This window comes from Lipotes vexillifer, unplaced genomic scaffold (assembly GCF_000442215.2).
Source record: "Lipotes vexillifer unplaced genomic scaffold, Lipotes_vexillifer_v1.1 scaffold744, whole genome shotgun sequence".
NCBI lineage: Eukaryota > Metazoa > Chordata > Mammalia > Artiodactyla > Lipotidae > Lipotes > Lipotes vexillifer.
Genome location: NW_006788282.1, coordinates 439,382 through 457,714, shown reverse-complemented (window position 1 = coordinate 457,714; position 18,333 = coordinate 439,382). Strand labels below are relative to the sequence as shown.

At 39.8% G+C, this 18,333-nt stretch overlaps 1 protein-coding gene across 1 annotated transcript in view; it reads left to right on the top strand.

Moving 5' to 3' along the window:
* Positions 1-18,333, top strand: part of MARCHF1 (membrane associated ring-CH-type finger 1) — a 319,475-nt gene that overhangs the window by 258,070 nt on the left and 43,072 nt on the right. Inside the window, exon 4 of the mRNA XM_007461544.1 lies at positions 7,830-8,010. Within this exon, the coding sequence (XP_007461606.1) occupies positions 7,830-8,010 (181 nt within the window). The remainder of the gene's footprint in view (positions 1-7,829; positions 8,011-18,333) is intronic.

The following is an 18,333-nucleotide window of genomic DNA, read 5'->3' as shown; positions in this document are numbered from 1 at the left end:
GGGAAAGAAGATCTAGAGTCTATTTCATGAAGGATGTGAGTCTTAGGGCAGCTTAAATTTAAATGAAGTGTGATCAAGAAATAGGGTCTCAGGGGTTTGGGATCATATTTGAGAAAATTCCCAGAAGCACAGTTGCAGAACGCAATAGGCTGAGGAAATAAACAACTATTAATTTTAAAAAAATAGTATTTAACCATTGACAGTTAACTTAATTCTTGTAAACAATCCTATGAAGTAGACACTGCTATTTTCCTATTTTATTGGTGAGGAACTTGAAAATACCACAGGTAAGTGAGGTAACAGACATGTACTGGCAGAACTAGGGTTCTAATGGTGATTGTACTATTAAAAACCACACCAGTGTTTCCCAACACTTTCTACATCATGACATGCGCAGAACATGATAACATTTGTGAGTTAACTGGGATTAATGGACAACACACCCAGACCCTTAAAATGCCCTCTAGATGGAGAGGAATCAAGATCTTGGCACAGTGGTAAGTTATTTGTGGCAAAACTCATAGCTTCTCAGCTGGTAAATTCTGTAGCATGCTGCTATGCCTGTGTGTTAGGGATTAAGAGGAAATACAGCAGGATGGGTAAGGTAAATCCAAATTATGGAAGGTCAGCTGAAAACCAGGTGAAGTAATTTGGATTTCATTTGATTGATGATAGGGTTCTTGAAGAATGGCAGTATTTTAAGAGGATCTGAATAATTGTATGTTTAAAGAATGATTTGGAAGGAGCAAAGGCTTTAAGACAGTTTGTGTATCTGGTGACAATTCAAAACTACCAGAGCAATGGCAGTGAGGATGAAAAGAGGAAAATAATTAAAAAAAAACAAAACACTAAGGGAGAAAAAATTTTGGCATATTGATCATTTGAATTTAGAGTACCAAGTACCTGAAAGGCTCAAAACAAAGGCAAGCAATAGAACGGGATGTTGATGTTGATGGAATGGCATCTTTGGGAAGAGAGGCTATTTTGGAGATGGTGAGATGCAGGAACCAGTAAGAACCGGCTGAGGTTTCTTGCTGTTGGAGGGGCAACGGTTGGTTTTGGAGATGAATATTTTAAAATCACAAGTCTAGGAGCAATGCTTGAACTTGCGGTCCAGGGTGGCCTCCCTGGGGCAGTCAGCATAGAATGGAAAAATCAAAGGGTTAAGTACAAAACTCCCAGAATAAGCAGAGGGGAAATGCTGACAAAGAAATTCCAGGGGATGGAGCATCGGTCTGTTGGAAAGGAAGGAAAACAGACTCGCAACGCTAGAAATTTTAGGTCATGTAGTTTAAGTACATGAATTCCTTGCTTGAATTCCTTTACACTATGCCTGCCATGTAATCACACAACTTACGTTTGTTGCTTGAGTACCTTCCATGGTGGGAAATCCACACCCTCCTGGGCAAGCTCAGTTCATCTTTGGAAAGTTCTGTATATATCAATGTATATATTCTTTAACTTGTACTCCCTGGATCCAGTTATGGTTCAGAATAAGACCAGCTGCCCTTTCACAAAATAGCCTGTCATATATCTAAAGACAGTTGGCATGTAATGGCCCTTCCTTGCTTTTTTTTTCCCCTCCAAGATGTTAAATGTAGGACTTAGTTTTTTTTTTTTTTTGTTTCTCTCAAAATGAGTATACTCATACTTTAAGAGGTAAGCCTTGTACCCTACAATATTAAATTATGGTAGACGAGTTTTACCCAATTTAGACAAGCTGAATTGTATACTATTCTCCACATGGTAACTCACCTGTTATGTCTTATCATAGGATCATCTCCCCCATCATCTCTCATCTTTCCAGGTTCCAGAATACCGACATTTTGGGCTGGTCCTCCATAAGTAGTCACTATTTCAGTCCCTACAATCATCCGACATGCTCTTCTTTTTTTGTTGTTGTTGTTTTTTTGGTTTTTTTGCAGTACGCGGGCCTCTCAACTGTCTGAAAACTTGTCTGAGAGCACCCAGCATACAGAAGAGTGAAGCTGAATCCCATCCCAGGTTTACTCTAGACACACTCCCATGGCAGGATTGCTTTGAGACATGTTTGTGACTCGACCAACCTGGGGATTCAAAGGTGTCATAACTAACTCACCTGGATGCTGTCAGAATTCATGACCATGGCCTTACAAGCACTTGCTTTAACTGACTTCACAAACTAGCTGCTAAAAGCTGTTAGTCCCAGTGCATTGGCATCAGTAACATAGAAAAACCACATTAATAGTAGTAGTAGCAATAGTATTAATCCCATGATCCCATGATAAAATTAACAAATTAGCCATAATAAAATTAACAAGTATTAGATTGCCTGCTATATGCCAAACATGTACTCCTTTATTTAATTCTCATGACACCCTAAGAGTTATTTTTGACCTCATTTTACACATGAGTAAACAGAGAACTTCTCCAGTTTACTGGAGCGGAAAACAAGGATGTGAGTCAGGATTGGATTTGCTTGTGAACCTCAAGCACCAAATAAGTCTTTATTTTTTATTTTTATTTTTTCTGTGACAATGGAAAAAATACAACAGAAGGGATACGAATTCATCCACGAGGGAGATGAATGCATACTGTACACAGAGACAATCTTTGTCTCATTTCCTCCTATTTTCAGCATCTGTTCTGCATCGCTGTGTCTTCTGGTCTCTCAAACCCATCCTTTTCTCATAATACAATGACCATGAGGTAGTTTCACTAGCTTCCCTGCTCAGTTCATCTAGACTTTATGACAACTATCTTCACACCATCTTCTCTGATGCACCAGAATCCTTCACTCCTCATTCTTCTCCAGCCTGACCTAGTGATCTCGGGACGGAGAGGTTGTGCCACCCTCTGTAGGACCTCTCTGACTGCTCAGCAAACTGAGTCCCAGAACGTCCACCATAAATCCATGCTGTCTCATCTCACCGGGGACCTCATGGCTGCTCCACGATTCTGATATACATGCTTGGTTAATTTTCCATCTCATTCTCCCAGTGGCTTTCTTTAATTAATTACAGCCTCTGTGAGACCGTAACCCCGTGCCTTCCTGCCTTCTCTTTAGTTACCTGTTGTCTGTTATTATCAGGGAAGATAGTAAGACCCCCGTAGGCCCAGGGGCTGCACCTTCCCTGCCCCCACCTCCTTTCCATCTTCACCTGCCGTTTCTCATGTGCCTCTTGCTCACGGGAAATGGTGTCTGTTTCCCTCCTGGATACCCTTGCACTTGCCCAAAGATATTCCTCTACCATTTTTTCTTTCCCCACACTCTCCTGACTTCTCAAGAAACTTCATTTAACAATGGGTCATTCTCTTGCCTGATTATTTCTGTAAGTGTCTCCCTCTCTGTGGCACCTTCACTTCTGCTTATGAACACAGTCAGCTTTTACTGTTAAAAAAAAATGAAATGAAAGTGAAAACTAAAATTTTCTCTAGTCCACCATCCTTTCATTGCTCTGCTGTACTTCTCAAAAAGAGTGGTTATATCTCCTCACTTGTTTACTTGAGCACTAATTTCTTGTAACTGCTTACTACCTTTCAACATAGCTTCTGCCCAACATGTGTTCTAATCATTTTTTAGCTTAAGAAAGTGAATTCTAAGAATGGACATCAAAACACAACCACACAAAATCTATGGGATTCAGCAAAAGCAGTTCTTAGAGGGAAGTTCATAGCAATACAGGCCTTCTTCAAAAAACAAGATAAATCTCAAATAAACGACCTAACCTACCACCTAAAATAATTAGAAAAAGAACAAAAAAACCCTGAAGTCAGCAGAAGGTAGGACATAATAAAGATCAGAGAGGAAATAAATAAAATAAAGGTTAAAAAAATAGAAAAATATCAATAAAACCAAGCTGGTTCTTTGAAAGGCGAAGAATGGGCGCCAAACTCTGAAGCATGATGACTGGTTTTGAGTAAAGCTTAACGTCTAAATTAAACCATTACAAACATAGCAGTGTCCATAAGTACTGTGTTTAAAGCTTATTTAGTTAGGAGGATGGAAGAAAATGTAGGTAGGGAAATGAGGGGATAGAGAAAGGGAAAAAAATGGCATGGAATATGGGAAAAGAGTTGCAATGCTGTCTGAAGGTTACAGGGATGACTGCCTTGAAGAGTCCCATGTTGTAGATGTGCTTCGATGCCAAAGCTAGTAGTCATGGAAACTAAGCAAGGCCCTCGGGGATCCTGACACTCTCTGCAGGCTGTCTCCCATCTCCTCCCAAGTGTTACCACATTGTTCCAGATTCTTAATACCTAGATATTTGTAATCGTTGCCCAAATGGTGTCCCCGCCTTCTGGTTCTCTTCTCTTCCTCTCAAGTCACCCTCCGTGCAGATGCTAGTGTCTGATTTTCTTTGCATGTAGCAAGAACTAAGAAAATGTGAATGAGTTAAATAATGAATGAATGAATGAAAATAATTCTAAAGTTACATAATCACTACGGCCCTCACAAAGATTTTTTTAAGTGATGAATTATTTTTTTAGAAAACTTATGCATAAAAAAAATACTATTCTACCTGAGCCAAGAAGCCTTGGCAAGGGATGGAGTCTGGGGGTGGCAGTGGAGGTCATTTTCAGATCTATAAGACCGAAAAAAAAAAAAACCCAACTTTTCTTAAAACTCAAACATTAAGGGGGGACTTGAAGCTGCAAACACACGCACACACACACACACATTTTCTAAAATTTAATTTGCTCAATAGCATTTTGTGGTCCACTCTACAGAAAACTAGAAATTATATGGAAGTAGATGTTTATTCACGTCATGAATGGTGAAAGCCTAACACATGGTGGTTGGACTGTAAGCAGCCAGTTAAGATACTAAAATGCCAGTAATATCTGTGAATTCAGCTTGTTCCTGCCGCTAGGTGACAGACACCAATGTAGATCATCAGTGATTTTTAAAAAATCACTTAATTCCCTAGTCTCGATTTCCCATAAGGTAAAAATGCATCAAAATTATGATTATTTTACAATGCATTTTTATTTTATTATTGAAATCATTTTCTCTACACAATTATTCTGTTGGAAAAAAGCATGTTTATATTTTTATTACTATGCTTTCATTTATAATTTAGCAATTATGGTTTGTGTGAAGTATATCAATTTAAGAATTGTTTAATGCTTCCTGTAATGGCTCTGTCACTTTATTTTCATTTCTAGCAGATATTTGAAGTTGATATTTAGCTTTTAAATTCATTTAGAACAATCTCAGCATAGTTTGAAAAAGACTCTTTAGGAGCCAACCTGAGTTGGATAATTTAGAAAAAATTCAAAATGCTAAAATCACATAAAAAGAAATCTTGTGAAATGGAAATGAAAATGAACCAAGCTTTTGATTTTTCCTATGGGAAATAATCTTAACTTTATGAAAAAATGATATTGCCAGTGATGCTTCAGGTGAGTTTCAGGAGAATTTCTTTAAAAAGAATCTGTAAGATATAAGAAGTCTTGACTATAAGCAGAGAACTGTTCTGGTCAGTCTGAACTCAGTAATCAGCGAGGTCCCTGTTTACATCTGCTTGTGATGAATTACTTCTTCAAGTTAGTTAAAAATCAGAGCCTCAGAATCATCTTGGCAGCTGTGCAGCACTTGACCCCCTTTGTGGTGATGAATTATGGCATGGCATTAACTGCAAATTTTTCTTTTTCAAAGAAGAAACTTTGCCCCCTGTCCCTGCAGACTGCTATGGACCAGCGGGCTTCAGTGGTGGGTCAGGAGGGGCTTTCATCTTTATTGTGTGCTTCTCTCTGGAACCTTTACTTCAACTTTTGTTACTTGGAGAATTTGGGGTGATTTATTTTGTGAACCTTGTTTTCATCATTGTTGATAATAGTCAGACATTGTCTTTAACTCAGGATCACCATGTTTAAGACGTGTTTTCTGTAAAGGGCCAGATAGTGAAGATGATAGTTTTTGTGGCCACATGGCCTCTGCATCAACTCTTAGGTCTACAGTTATAGTGAAACACAACTCTAAATAATACATAAACAAACGTGTGTGTGTGTGGTCCAATAAAACTTTATTTACTGAAACATGCAGCAGGAAGAAACGGGTCACGGTGTGCTGGCCCCTGATCTAAGGGAGTATCTTTGTGTGGGAACAGGTGGAGAAGAGGTTCAAAGGACTTCAGAAATCTCAGCCGCTCATGATGTATAATGCGTTAGGTTTCAGTGACTCAAAAAAATAAATATTACAATTAAATGATGTGCTATAGAAACCCAGATTTGCTTTCACTGGTTGCTTTTATAATAAGTCACAGTCTGTTGACTGAACAATTCCTTTAGACAATAAGCACCCACTGACCAACAGTCTGTCGGCAACAGGTATGCTATAAAGTATACTTAAGCCCTGATCCTAGGACCTACACGTTTGGAGAGAGGACATATCTAGGGCTTTCATATTAAAGAATAGGCTCTGAGATGAGTTTTAGTTTTTCCCCACCACGCCAGCCTTTGACATGTGCTGCAACATCCAACACCGATACCTCCTAACTCTGTCCAGGGAAAGGCAGATGCTGATTTTGAACTTCCCTGTGTTCTCATCCTTATTACTCCACCCAAAGAACTTTTGAAGTCAGTGTTCCTCTTGGCCTGCTTTATCTTTACTTAAGAAAAAGAGATCCAAGATACTAGTGTACTGTGTCATACTTCTTTATTTTGAGGTTAGGGGAGGGTTGGGTTTCAATTCCTGTATCTCATTGCAATAACAATCTGACCAACCATCACATTTCCCCTGGGGAGACAGCTGAGCTAGATAAATATATTTTAAAATCCACTCTTTAAAGCATGCTTCCAGAGAAGAGGGATGAAAGGAAAGTAGCAGCAATTCAAACATTCTTCCAGCCTACCACTGCGATTCTGCTCCAAAAAATTACTGTGCAGGCGTTTTGGGAACATTCCATTCATATTTCTAACAGAGTTCAAGCAATATTTCTAATTAAATTTAGTAACAACTCCTAACAGCTGGTTATATAATAAGAATTATTGAAGTTCTAAGGTTTGAATTTGTGACCTGGTGGTATAAAAACTTATCCAGTGAGGAAAACAAATTATTTTTTTTAATTTGAAGAGAAGAATAATGAAGATTTCATAGACTATGAATCTCTGACACTAGAAGTCATAGTAATTCAGTAAACTAGTTGCACCAGGAATTCCTTGGAAGATGTAGTAATTAACATTTTAAAACAGTAGGATTTACTGTACTTGAACTTTCTGTAACCAGTAACTTTTTTGACGATGATTATTGACAGTTTAGGCCTTTTGTTTTGACCAAATATGTGTGCATCTCCCTAGGAAAATCTTCATAATATTTCCAAGTTGAGACTTTCTATATTCACTCTATTCCAGAGTAGCATGTTAAAATGTTTCAGAATTCTTCCACATTGGTAAGATACCATATGTAGTAAAGTGTACACTCCATGAAACTACCATCAAAGTAAAACATTGAAGTTACCAGGTTCCAGCATTCCTTAGAATACTGTCGTAACTTTTGTATATGAAAGCAAGCTTGTGCCTATGGATACTGACTTTTAATAGATGAAGGTGGGGACGTAGCTCAATAGCTATGCTGTTAAAATTGACTTCTGTGCAGGAATGATCGCACATTTTTGATGTATTGGTGTCTAATGCCTTTGAACATGACTTAAGAGTCCAGCAACGACTATGCAAGGGAAAGGAAATTAGTATTGGCCATAGATTCAGCTCTAGCATTAAGCCAAAGTGCGACGTCCATGGGTCTGAATGTGAGGTTGCAGTTTCTAATACAGCCTGGGATGTGTGGGAGGAGGATGCCGTGTGCTCCCCGAGGGAGAGATCTCACCTGGCTGCTGTTTCCTCCCCAGGATCTGTCACTGCGAAGGGGATGAGGGGAGTCCGCTCATCACGCCCTGCCGCTGCACGGGCACCCTGCGCTTCGTGCACCAGGCCTGCCTCCACCAGTGGATCAAAAGCTCCGACACGCGCTGCTGTGAGCTGTGCAAGTACGACTTCATCATGGAGACCAAGCTCAAGCCCCTCCGCAAGGTAGGGTGTCGCTAGGACTGGTGTGAGAGAGACAGCCGACAGAGCAGCCATTTTGTTAATTGAAGTATAATTGACTTCAGTAAAAATGTACAATGTTGTGTTAGTTTCAGGTGTACAGCAAAGTGATTCAGTTACACATACATATTAAAAACCCATTTCTTTTCCGCAATAAGATTTTGCTAACATGCTAGTAGCCGCTAAGAATACACATCTTGGGTTGGGCTCAATATGTAAAATGCAGCCAAGTGTTTACAGATAATCCTCCCTACTTCTGTTTTAGGGTCTAGGGCCTCTGGTTTTTGTTTCACTCTTCAAAGTCAAAATCATGTGCATGTGTGTGTGTGTGTGTGTATGTATGTGTGTGCATATGTGTGTGTGTGTGCGCGCAAGATATACCTGTGGGTCAAGGTAATTGAATTGATGAGAACTGTGAGAACATTGTATTGATATTTACTGAAGTCACTTCCCAAGAAGGTTAGATAATAGATCCCATAGATTAAACAATATGAACTCACCTAATTTCTTGAAAGCCAGGCATTAGGTAATGGAAGAGAATGATGTCTTCTACAAGGCGTGGACTCGTTTTTGTGTTTGCCTTTATCTGGGGATTTGGTTTGATAGTTTATGTATTATTTTTATTTTTTCATGTATTATTTTTCCATATTGTGCATCAAGCTGCAAGAGAGAGGTAAGTATTTTTATCTATAAATTTAATCTTCAAATTTCTCATTTGTGTTATATTTTTCTAAAGAATGAAGGTAAGAATTGAGTTGAATATAAAGTTAGCATCTAAATCAATGCTGGCAGAGGATAGCTTGTAAAGGATGCAGACAAAGACATGAACTTTATATACTTCATGCATGATAGCTGGGACCCTGGATTTTAGCATGTTAACTTATCTTTTAGTCTAACTGAAGCCTTACGTATACGGATGCCTCAATTTCCAAAGGAGAGTATGGAGACGGCAACTTAAATAATGAATCTGCCTAGAGCTGCTTTTTCATTTAAATTTCATGCAAAGAAAAAGTGAATTAAGGTGATGGGTTCCAGGGTGAGCAGAGATGTAAAACAAACAAGAATATTCCAATAGACGTCTGATTGGTGGCTGGCCATTGCAAATCTTCATGAATTCTGTAAATTACAGAGAGGGAGAACAACAGTCCCTGCTTTTGTGATAGCCTTGATTTTTAAAATCTGCCAGTGGTTTATAGATGTCAAAACTGGTGCATAAAACACCTGTGAGTTATGGATTTTTTTAACATGTGGGGTGACCTGAGTGCCAAAAGGTGACACTCTGATCCTCCAAGTCCCAAAGCAATCAATGCCAGAAATAGAAATGGACCCTACCTCCTTGCCCTTTGCTTTATCTGCTGAAGGATGCTGTGTGCTCTCTGGAGCCGCTACATGACACATTGTGCTCTGTGATTCTGTAAATTTCTCTTCTTACCCCTCAGGGAAGTACCAATTGTTTCATAACGTCTGTATAGTTCTCCATTTTTTTCAACCTACATCTGTATAAAATTTTTATTTCAACTTTTCAAACATAGTATTTCAATATGAGAACAACAATCTAGGATAATAAAATATTCTAATTCTCTCTTCTTCATACTTCGTGCCCCTCCCCCATTTTTGTATCACAAACAGTACATGATGCTGTATGGACCTTGGAAAGTCTTCTACCTTCAGCTTTTCTAGAATCACCCCTGACATACAGCTTTGGTCCTTTCTTAGTATTCCATTCCCAGTAAGTCACAATCCTTTCAAGAGATCTTTTTTTTTCCTCAACCAACCTGTTTACAAACCAGAGAAAGACTACGAATACATCTATCTTTTTAATCTTAAACTCAGCCATAAAAAGAGACAAAATTGTGCCATTTGCAGAGACATGGATAGACCTAGAGACTGTCATACAGAGTGAAGTAAGTCAAAAAGATAAAAACGAATATCGTGTAATATTGCTTATATGTGGAATCTAGAAAAATGGCACAGATGAACTTATTTGCAAAGCAGAAATAGAGACACAGACGTAGAGAACTTATGGATACCAAGGGGGGAAGGGGGGGTGGGATGAACTGGGAGATTGTGATTGGCACATATACACAACTATGTATAAAATAGATAACCAATGAGAACCTACTGTATAGCACAGGGAACTCTACTCAATCCTCTGTCATGACCTAAATGGGAATGAAATCCAAAAAAGAGTGGATATATGTATACGTATAACCAATTCACTTTGCTGCACAGCAGAAACTAACACAACATTGTAAAGCAACTATACTCCAATAAAAATTTAAAAATATATATATTGCAGCAACCTAGTGGGCACATCCTATCTGTTGATTAATGAAATACCCTAGTTTCTTTTCACAGACGTTTCCTTTGATTGGTCATAAGTACTGATGAAGGGCAGCATGTCAACATCCTTTTTTTTTTTTTTTTTTTTTTTTTTTGCGGTACGCGGGCCTCTCACTGTTGTGGCCTCTCCCGTTGCGGAGCACAGCCTCTGGACACACAGGCTCAGCGGCCATGGCTCACGGGCCCAGCCGCTCCGCGGCATGTGGGATCTTCCCGGACCAGGGCACGAACCCATGTCCCCTGCATCAGCAGGCAGACTCTCAACCACTGCGCCACCAGGGAAGCCCAACATCCTTCATTTTTAATAGCATATATACCTACAGAGGATGTCAGAATGTAATCCAGAGGCTGCTTGCCAACAGCCCACAGATGTGTTTTACTTGACCCACAGGGCTGAAAAATTGAATCTGTGATGATTTCATGTAAAATCCCACACATCTGTATTTGTTTGAAAACCACTGTATCTGGCTTGACAGGAACCACATATCCGTAAGACAACAACTAGTGTGGCTAGCGGGAGGCTGGCCCCTTTGTAAAGCTGTTTGCCCTCAAGGGCCCTGCATTTCTCAGTCCTCCCTCTTCCTGATCCTGAGATATCTCCTCTCATTTGAGCATGAGATCTCAGTGATCTCTGAGCATCAGATCTCTCTGTGGCTCTGGTATACAGATCTGAATTTTCAGCTCCTAGTCTAACATGGTCTAACACAGTCCTAGACATAAGAAACATACAGGCTATTCCTACCTCTGTGATTTATGGGCTTTAAAAACCTAGAAAAAGGATTCCACACTTTCACTTTCTCCCTTAAAATTATGGGGCCCTGTGATAACACTTCAATGGCAGTATCTGAAATGACTTTTCAGATTTTCAAGTGATGTGAACTATACAGACATGAGGCATATTTAAACGGTTCTGGATGGTTTATTTTCATGGCACTGAGATTCATCAGTAGTTTTCTTTTGGTAGTTTTCAAGTGGTCATTAAGAATGACAGGTATAGCATTTAATTAGAATATATTCAAAGTACATCTAATTAATTGCTCTCAACTCAGTAATTCTATTACAGTTTATAACATTCTAAAGACCAACCACATGAAACAATTAATTTAGCTAATGATTCTGAATTTCTGTCATTAGCCAATGGAGGCAGGAGATTCTGTGGAGATGAAATGGTTTCTTGAAGTAGAAAGGTACAAATCTTCATAGTCTGACAAACCTTGGGGCTTAATAGCCTCTAAAGATATCAGCGAAAGCTTACTTCATTAATTGCTACTATTACTACACCAAAATCTAAGTTAGTGAATTCATCAAGGTATCCTAATGTTTCCAGAAGAAAATCTTTAAAGCCTAAATAAAAGCAAGGCCTTATTTGAGAAAAAGCAATTTTCATCACCTTTAAGTCAGTGGCTCAGCTACTTTTATAACACTCAATAGAAGTCTCATTAATCTACTGAGTTACCAAGAATCAGAAATAATTCACAGGGCCCAGAAAAGTCAAAAATAGAGAAAGCGCAGCAACGACTAAGTGCTGTCTGGAACTGCATGCAGTCTCACTTAGGACGAGGAAACTAATCTGTTCTGAAGCTGAAGAACTGCATGGGGCTCAGATCTGAATCTCACTCCTGAATGGCAGAAACCAGCTACTGGACAGAAAGCTAAGCTTAATGAGGACAGAGAATACTCCTGACACTGTGTGTCCTTCCCTAAAAGAGTTCTCTATATGGTTTTCCATTTACAAACTATTTGACAAATAGATAATACAAAATATGCAAATCCATGCATCAATTCCTTGTCTCATTTCTACAAATAAAATGAGGCAGTGAATCAATTCAATTATGTTTGCTGTAGTAGCAGTTAGGTCAAACCATATGCACTTGTCATTTTTATAGATCAAAAACAGTTGAAGATTGGAAAGTTCATAAATGTAAGTTCTGTAGAACTTATTATGCTAAATAAAAAGGAATAATCATTTTGATATTTTTAAATTTATTTTATTGGAGGATGGTTGATTTACAATGTTGTGTTAATTTTTGCTGTTCGGCAAAGTAATTCAGCTATACATATATATACATTCTTATTCATATTCTTTTCCATTATGGTTTATCACAGGATATTGAATATAGTTCCCTGTGCAATACAGCATTTTTATATTTTTATATTTCTACATTTCCACCATAGTGACTTACAATGCTTTAGTTGAAATACCTATTTTTAGAAAATAATAAAAATTTAACAACTACTGTATTATTTTTTTCCTTTCCTTACTTTGAGGTAGCATCCATCTTTCAGAATAGCCAAGAGCCAATGCAAGTTAGCATAGCAGGTCAGCCACCCCAAGGGTGTTACTGATTCTCTGCTGAGCTGGAGCTCTTGCAGTTCGTAGCCTTAACATTGGACCAGGCAGGATGCAGTCAGATTCCTAGCCAGCAGCTTATAGCACCCTTTTGAATAATCATACATAATAATACAGAAAGGAAATTCAAAATGCACCCTTTACTTATCATTATGGGTGATTTGCAGTTTCACTAATGCAACCACCACAGACTGAATTTTCTGCTCTGTGCCAGGCATTTGGAATGTATTTCTCAATTAATTTCATCTCATTACAGCTCCATTGTGTGTAGGCACGTGAAGCCCATTTTACAGATGAGCAAATGAGCCACTTGCCGTCTCACACCCCGAGATTCCTGATTCCATAGCATGTGCTCGCTGCATGGCATCTCACTGCCATAAGCACTGGGAACCTTGCCCTTTAAGCATCAAAACTTCATTTTTCACTTAAACTATCTAATGGAAATCTTTCAAATTAAAACTTTCTAAAATAAAATTGTTCCTAAAACCTTTTTAAATTTTATTTTTATTGAAGTATAGTTGATTTACAATGTTGTGTTAGTTTCAGGTGCACAGGAAGGTGATTCAGTTATGTATATATATAAAACTTTTTCAGATTCTTTTCCCTTTTAGGTTATAACAAAATATTGAGCATAATTCCCTGTGCTATCCAGTAGGTCCTTGTTGATTATCTATTTTATGTACAGTAGTGTGTATCTGTTAATCCCAAACTCCTAACCTATCCCTCCCCCTTTCCCCTTTGGTAACGATAGTTTGTAAAACCTTCTTTTGTAAACATGCTTGTTTCACCCAATATATTTTCCTAATACTTAGTTACATCATTATATAAACATCAATTATTTTGCAGGCTGAAAACATTAACAGCCTCAGCCGTTTATCTTCCCTCCGATTTGCCAGCCTACTGTGCTTTGAAAGCCCTTCTATCTGCTTTTTGTTGTTTCTCTTTCTTCCTGCTCTCAGAGCATGTGCTTCACTCCTCTGCTCCTCCAGTAGCCCTTATTCAACATATTACATAGCTACTGCCTTTTTGCTTTAAACAACAAAATCAAAATTATAGACTTGGGTCTATAAAAGGCTGAAGTCAGTTCTAGATGAACTTCTGCACGATTCTCTTTGGTCATCGGCAAGGGTTTTAGCAGGCATGTCATGCTGACACCGGTCTAGTGCTCTTGGAGTTCTCCATAGCATCCTTCTTAATTCTCAATTTGACTCAAATTACTTGGGATTACATGATAAGAAAGCCCTCCGCAAATGAGCTCTTGATGTCTCCAGGCTGTTCTCTTATAGTCAGAGCCCAGTTCTTGGGAGCAGGTTTGCTGTTTCATTTCTTCACAGACACGTAAGCCTGGAAGCAGTGAAAATCTCTGCCCTAGTACAGGGCCAGACGGAGCTTCCTTTATACTACTTGCAGAACCTCCATACTCATAATTTGCAGTGCATGCTCATTCAACCAATCTTCTTGCTGAGTTTCAGTTTCCTGGGGAGCAGATCTTCTTCTGTGAAGCTTGCATCCATAAATAGGCCTCCCCCTAGGCAGAGTGGACCCCAGAGCCGCAGCCAGCTGTGTTCTGAATGGTTGTCCTGAAAAGGTGCCAATGGGCCCAGTTCACTCATTCACTCAACTCCCGGTAGGATCTACCACGTCTCAGTGGTGCTCAGTAGAGAACCAGATAGAAAACCCCTGCTCTCAGAGGGCCTAGAGTCCCCTGCAAGAAGGATGGAAAAGGCTGAATAACTTACAATAAGGTGTAATAAATTTGAAAAGCATGGTAGTTGGTGGGTAGTGGTGTGGGAATCAAGAATTTTCTGTGGGAATGGGAACGGTCATTCAGAGAGAGCAAGCCACTGTATATTTGGTCATTATTGTGAGACCATCATATCAAGAGGGGGTTTTTTTTTGCAGTAACTGTAGACACATAGCAAAGTGTCTCTTCTCTTTTGTTCTCCATGCCTCCCATAACCTGGGGTAATCAAGAAGGTATTAGCTACCAGTTGGACATCTGGGAAAACAGAGCAGGATTTGCTAGGTCTCCCAAAGGAGACATAAGTAAACTATCCCTGAATGATCATTGTTGGCTGGAACATTTCTCTTCAGTACTTCCTTATTAGAAGTCCCAATTGTATACTAATTTAGTTCAGTTTCTCTCTTTGAACATTATCCCTTGAAGAATATAACTTCACCGGGTTTGTTAGAACGTTACCTAGTGTTAGTATGCTAGATATGAAAAGAAACACTTAACTTACATTATATTCTTTACTGAAGTCTTTTAACTGCACACAGTGCCCCCCGCTTGGGAGAATCTATTTTCCTTTTGCCAAGGACAAGGGACACACAGAATGGAACTTCTTTTATATACTGTGTATTTTGATATTTGAAACATAAACTGTGGTTAAAATGATGGAATCAGTGTTGCAATGATCCATATGGACAGCATAAAAGCCTCAAATTAGAATGTGCAAAAGCAGATGCACATCTGCGCGCGCGCGCGCGCACACACACACACACACACACACACACACACACACACACACAGTTACAAATAAAGCTTTCCCCAAAGCATCATCTTATGACTGAGGGTTTTTTATGGGAAAGAGGTGTGTATATATTTTGTTAACATCCTTATTGGAGTATAATTGCCTTACATTGTTGTGTTAGTTTGTGCTGCATAACAAAGTGAATCAGCTATACGTATACTTATATCCCCATATCCCCTCCCTCTTGCGTCTCCCTCCCACCCTCCCTATCCCACCCCTCTAGGTGGTCACAAAGCACCGAGCTGATCTCCTGTGCTATGCGGCTGCTTCCCACTAGCTATCTATTTTACGTTTGGTAGTGTATATATGTCCATGCCACTCTCTCACTTCGTCCCAGCTTACCCTTCCCCCTTCCCGTGTCCTCAAGTCCATTCTTTACATCTGCGTCTGTCTTTATTCCTGTCCTGCCCTTAGGTTCATCAGAACCATTTTTTTTTTTTAAGATTCCATATGTATGTGTTAGCATACGGTATTTATTTTTCTCAGAAAGAGGTATATTTATATTTGTCTTTCATTTTTCTTAAGACGGTGGAATGATTATCAAATTACTTTCATATTTAAATTTTCCTCCAGCTAAACATTTTTCTCTCTTGGCTAGGAGTTTTTTCTTAATTCATTGCTCAAATCTTGGCATAAAACATAAGAAAAAATTTTCCCTAATTTTTTGGTTTAATATTTTGAAACATAAGGCACTGGGAATCAACATGGCCTTTTTTTTTTTTTTTTTTTTTTTTTTTTTGGGCGGTACACGGGCCTCTCACTGTTGTGGCCTCTCCCGTGGCAGAGCACAGGCTCCGGACGCGCAGACTCAGCGGCCGTGGCTCACGGGCCCAGCCGCTCCGCAGCATGTGGGATCTTCCCGGACCGGAGCACAAACCCGCGTCCCCTGCATCGGCAGGCAGACTCTCAACCACTGCGCCACCAGGGAAGCCCCAACATGGCCTTTTGAAAAACTATTTAAACCAAGTCAAATTCCTTTTCTATTGGGTTGACAAGTAAGAGAGAAATGAGAGAGACTTTGATATGATCTATCTGGGAGGATGATGTCGAACCCCACCTAGTCCATCAAACATGCATGTGTGATGCTGTGAACATTATCATGAGGTCAGTGGCTGGAAGATTTCACTCTAAAAGAGGACCAATCCCTCACAAGCCAGCTTCCTTCCAATTTTCTACTCTTCTTTCCTGGGTACCATCAAGTGGCTCCTGTTTCTTGCTTCCCACATAGATACACCACAGCCTCATCATACCAGTGCTATCACCCTGCATATGAACGCTTTGCCCCAAATTAGGCTGATTTACCCCAGCCAGATATGGCAGGACCTGCCCCTGTGAAATGTACGGCGTGAAACATTATAAAAAGTGGGGAGAGTGGGTCAGGAGGCAGAGAGGTTGGGCAATCCGAACCCCATTCTCTTTCCCGTTCTCTCTGAGAGGCAAGCTATTCTCCCCTAAGGGAGGTCCCTCCACACGGAGACCTGAAGCAAAGGGGAGAGGGAAGACCTGGAAGACAACAGCGCTTCCATCATAGAGATCTTCCTCCAGGGGACCTCACACTCCACTCCCAAAACACAGAGACCCCTGCAGTCAGGAATGAGTCATACGTTTAAATCCTCTTTTAACTGAAATATACAGAGAGGAGTTACAGTAAATTTAAAAAGACAAATAATCCATTCAAACAGTAAAGGAAAGAGCTATAAGTCAGAAGACCAGATTTTTTTTTAATATGTGATTCTTTTTTTAAGATTTACTTACCACTTATCTATTTTATTTATTTTTGGCTGCGTTGGGTCTTAGTTGTGGCACATGGGGCTCTTCGTTGTGGTGTGCGGGCTTCTCTCTAGTTGTGGAGTGTGGGTTTTCTCTTCTCTAGTTGCAGCACGCAGGCTCCAGGGCGTGTGGGCTCTGTAGTTTGTGGCATGTGGGCTCTAATTCAGGTGCGGGAGCTCAGTAGTTGTGGCGCATGGGGCTTAGTTGCCCCGCGGCATGTGGGATCTTTTAGTTCCCTGACCAGGGATCGAACCGGTGTCCCTTGCATCGTAAGGTGGATTCTTTACCACTGGGCCACCAGGGAAGTCCCAGAAGATCAGATTTTAATTCTGGTTCTGAAGCTTAATCCCTCTGACCTTTGCCTCAGTTTCTTCATCTGTAAAACGAAGAGTCTGGACAAGATTATCTTTTAAGTTTTTTCCAACATAAAATTCTGTGATTTCACAAAAAAGCAAAGTGAGGAATCTGAAGGAGAGGAAGGAAGGAAGGAGGGAAGAGGGGAGGGAGGGAGGAAGGGACCTCGCATTAAATGAATTTTAAATGTTCAGAAGAAAAACTTCACACCCACAGTAGCTCAGGTTGTACAGGACAGGATGCTGAGTAATAGAGTCCAAGTTCAAATCCTGAAGAAGTAATGTGTATGCTTTCTCAATCTTGTTACCCTTTAGCGCAGACCATGGTGGGAAAAACAAGACACACTCTCTCCACATTCTAAAAAGAAAGCCAGTGAAAAGCATGACTAAAGGAAGACAGGGAAGAAGAAAGGGAGAGGGAAGAGGAGAAAGAAAGAAGCAGAGAGAGGAAAGGGGAGTGTATAGGGCAGCTGAGTACCCGAGGCGTCCTGGGAGGTGACTGGAAGCTAGAGGGTCCAGGCCACACTCTTTTCTTATAAGTTGTAAACAGGTCGTTAAAAACTAAAAAAAAGTCAGGCAAATTCAAATGGTTCTTGACAGCAAGCTTCCACTACATGGAAGACTCCTGGCCCTAAGAAAAGAGGCAGGCTGGGCTGAAAGTCATCTTCTCTTTGCACAACCAAGAAAACCAGTGTAGACTGAAGGGTTAGTTGAATCTAAGAAAGATTCTGTTTTCTTGAAAGCTAGTGTTTCTGTAAACGTAGAGCCAGTTTATTGCAAAAGTTGATATTTTGATGAATTATTTCTACCAGTAAGCAAAGCTAACAAAGTTTTGAGCTAGATCTTTTCTGCCTCCAGGAAATGACTTATCTCCCAAGAGACTGATAATCTCCTACTAGACTCTGCATAAATAAGACCACACCATAGATAAGGGCCAACTGTGTCTGAAGGACCACAC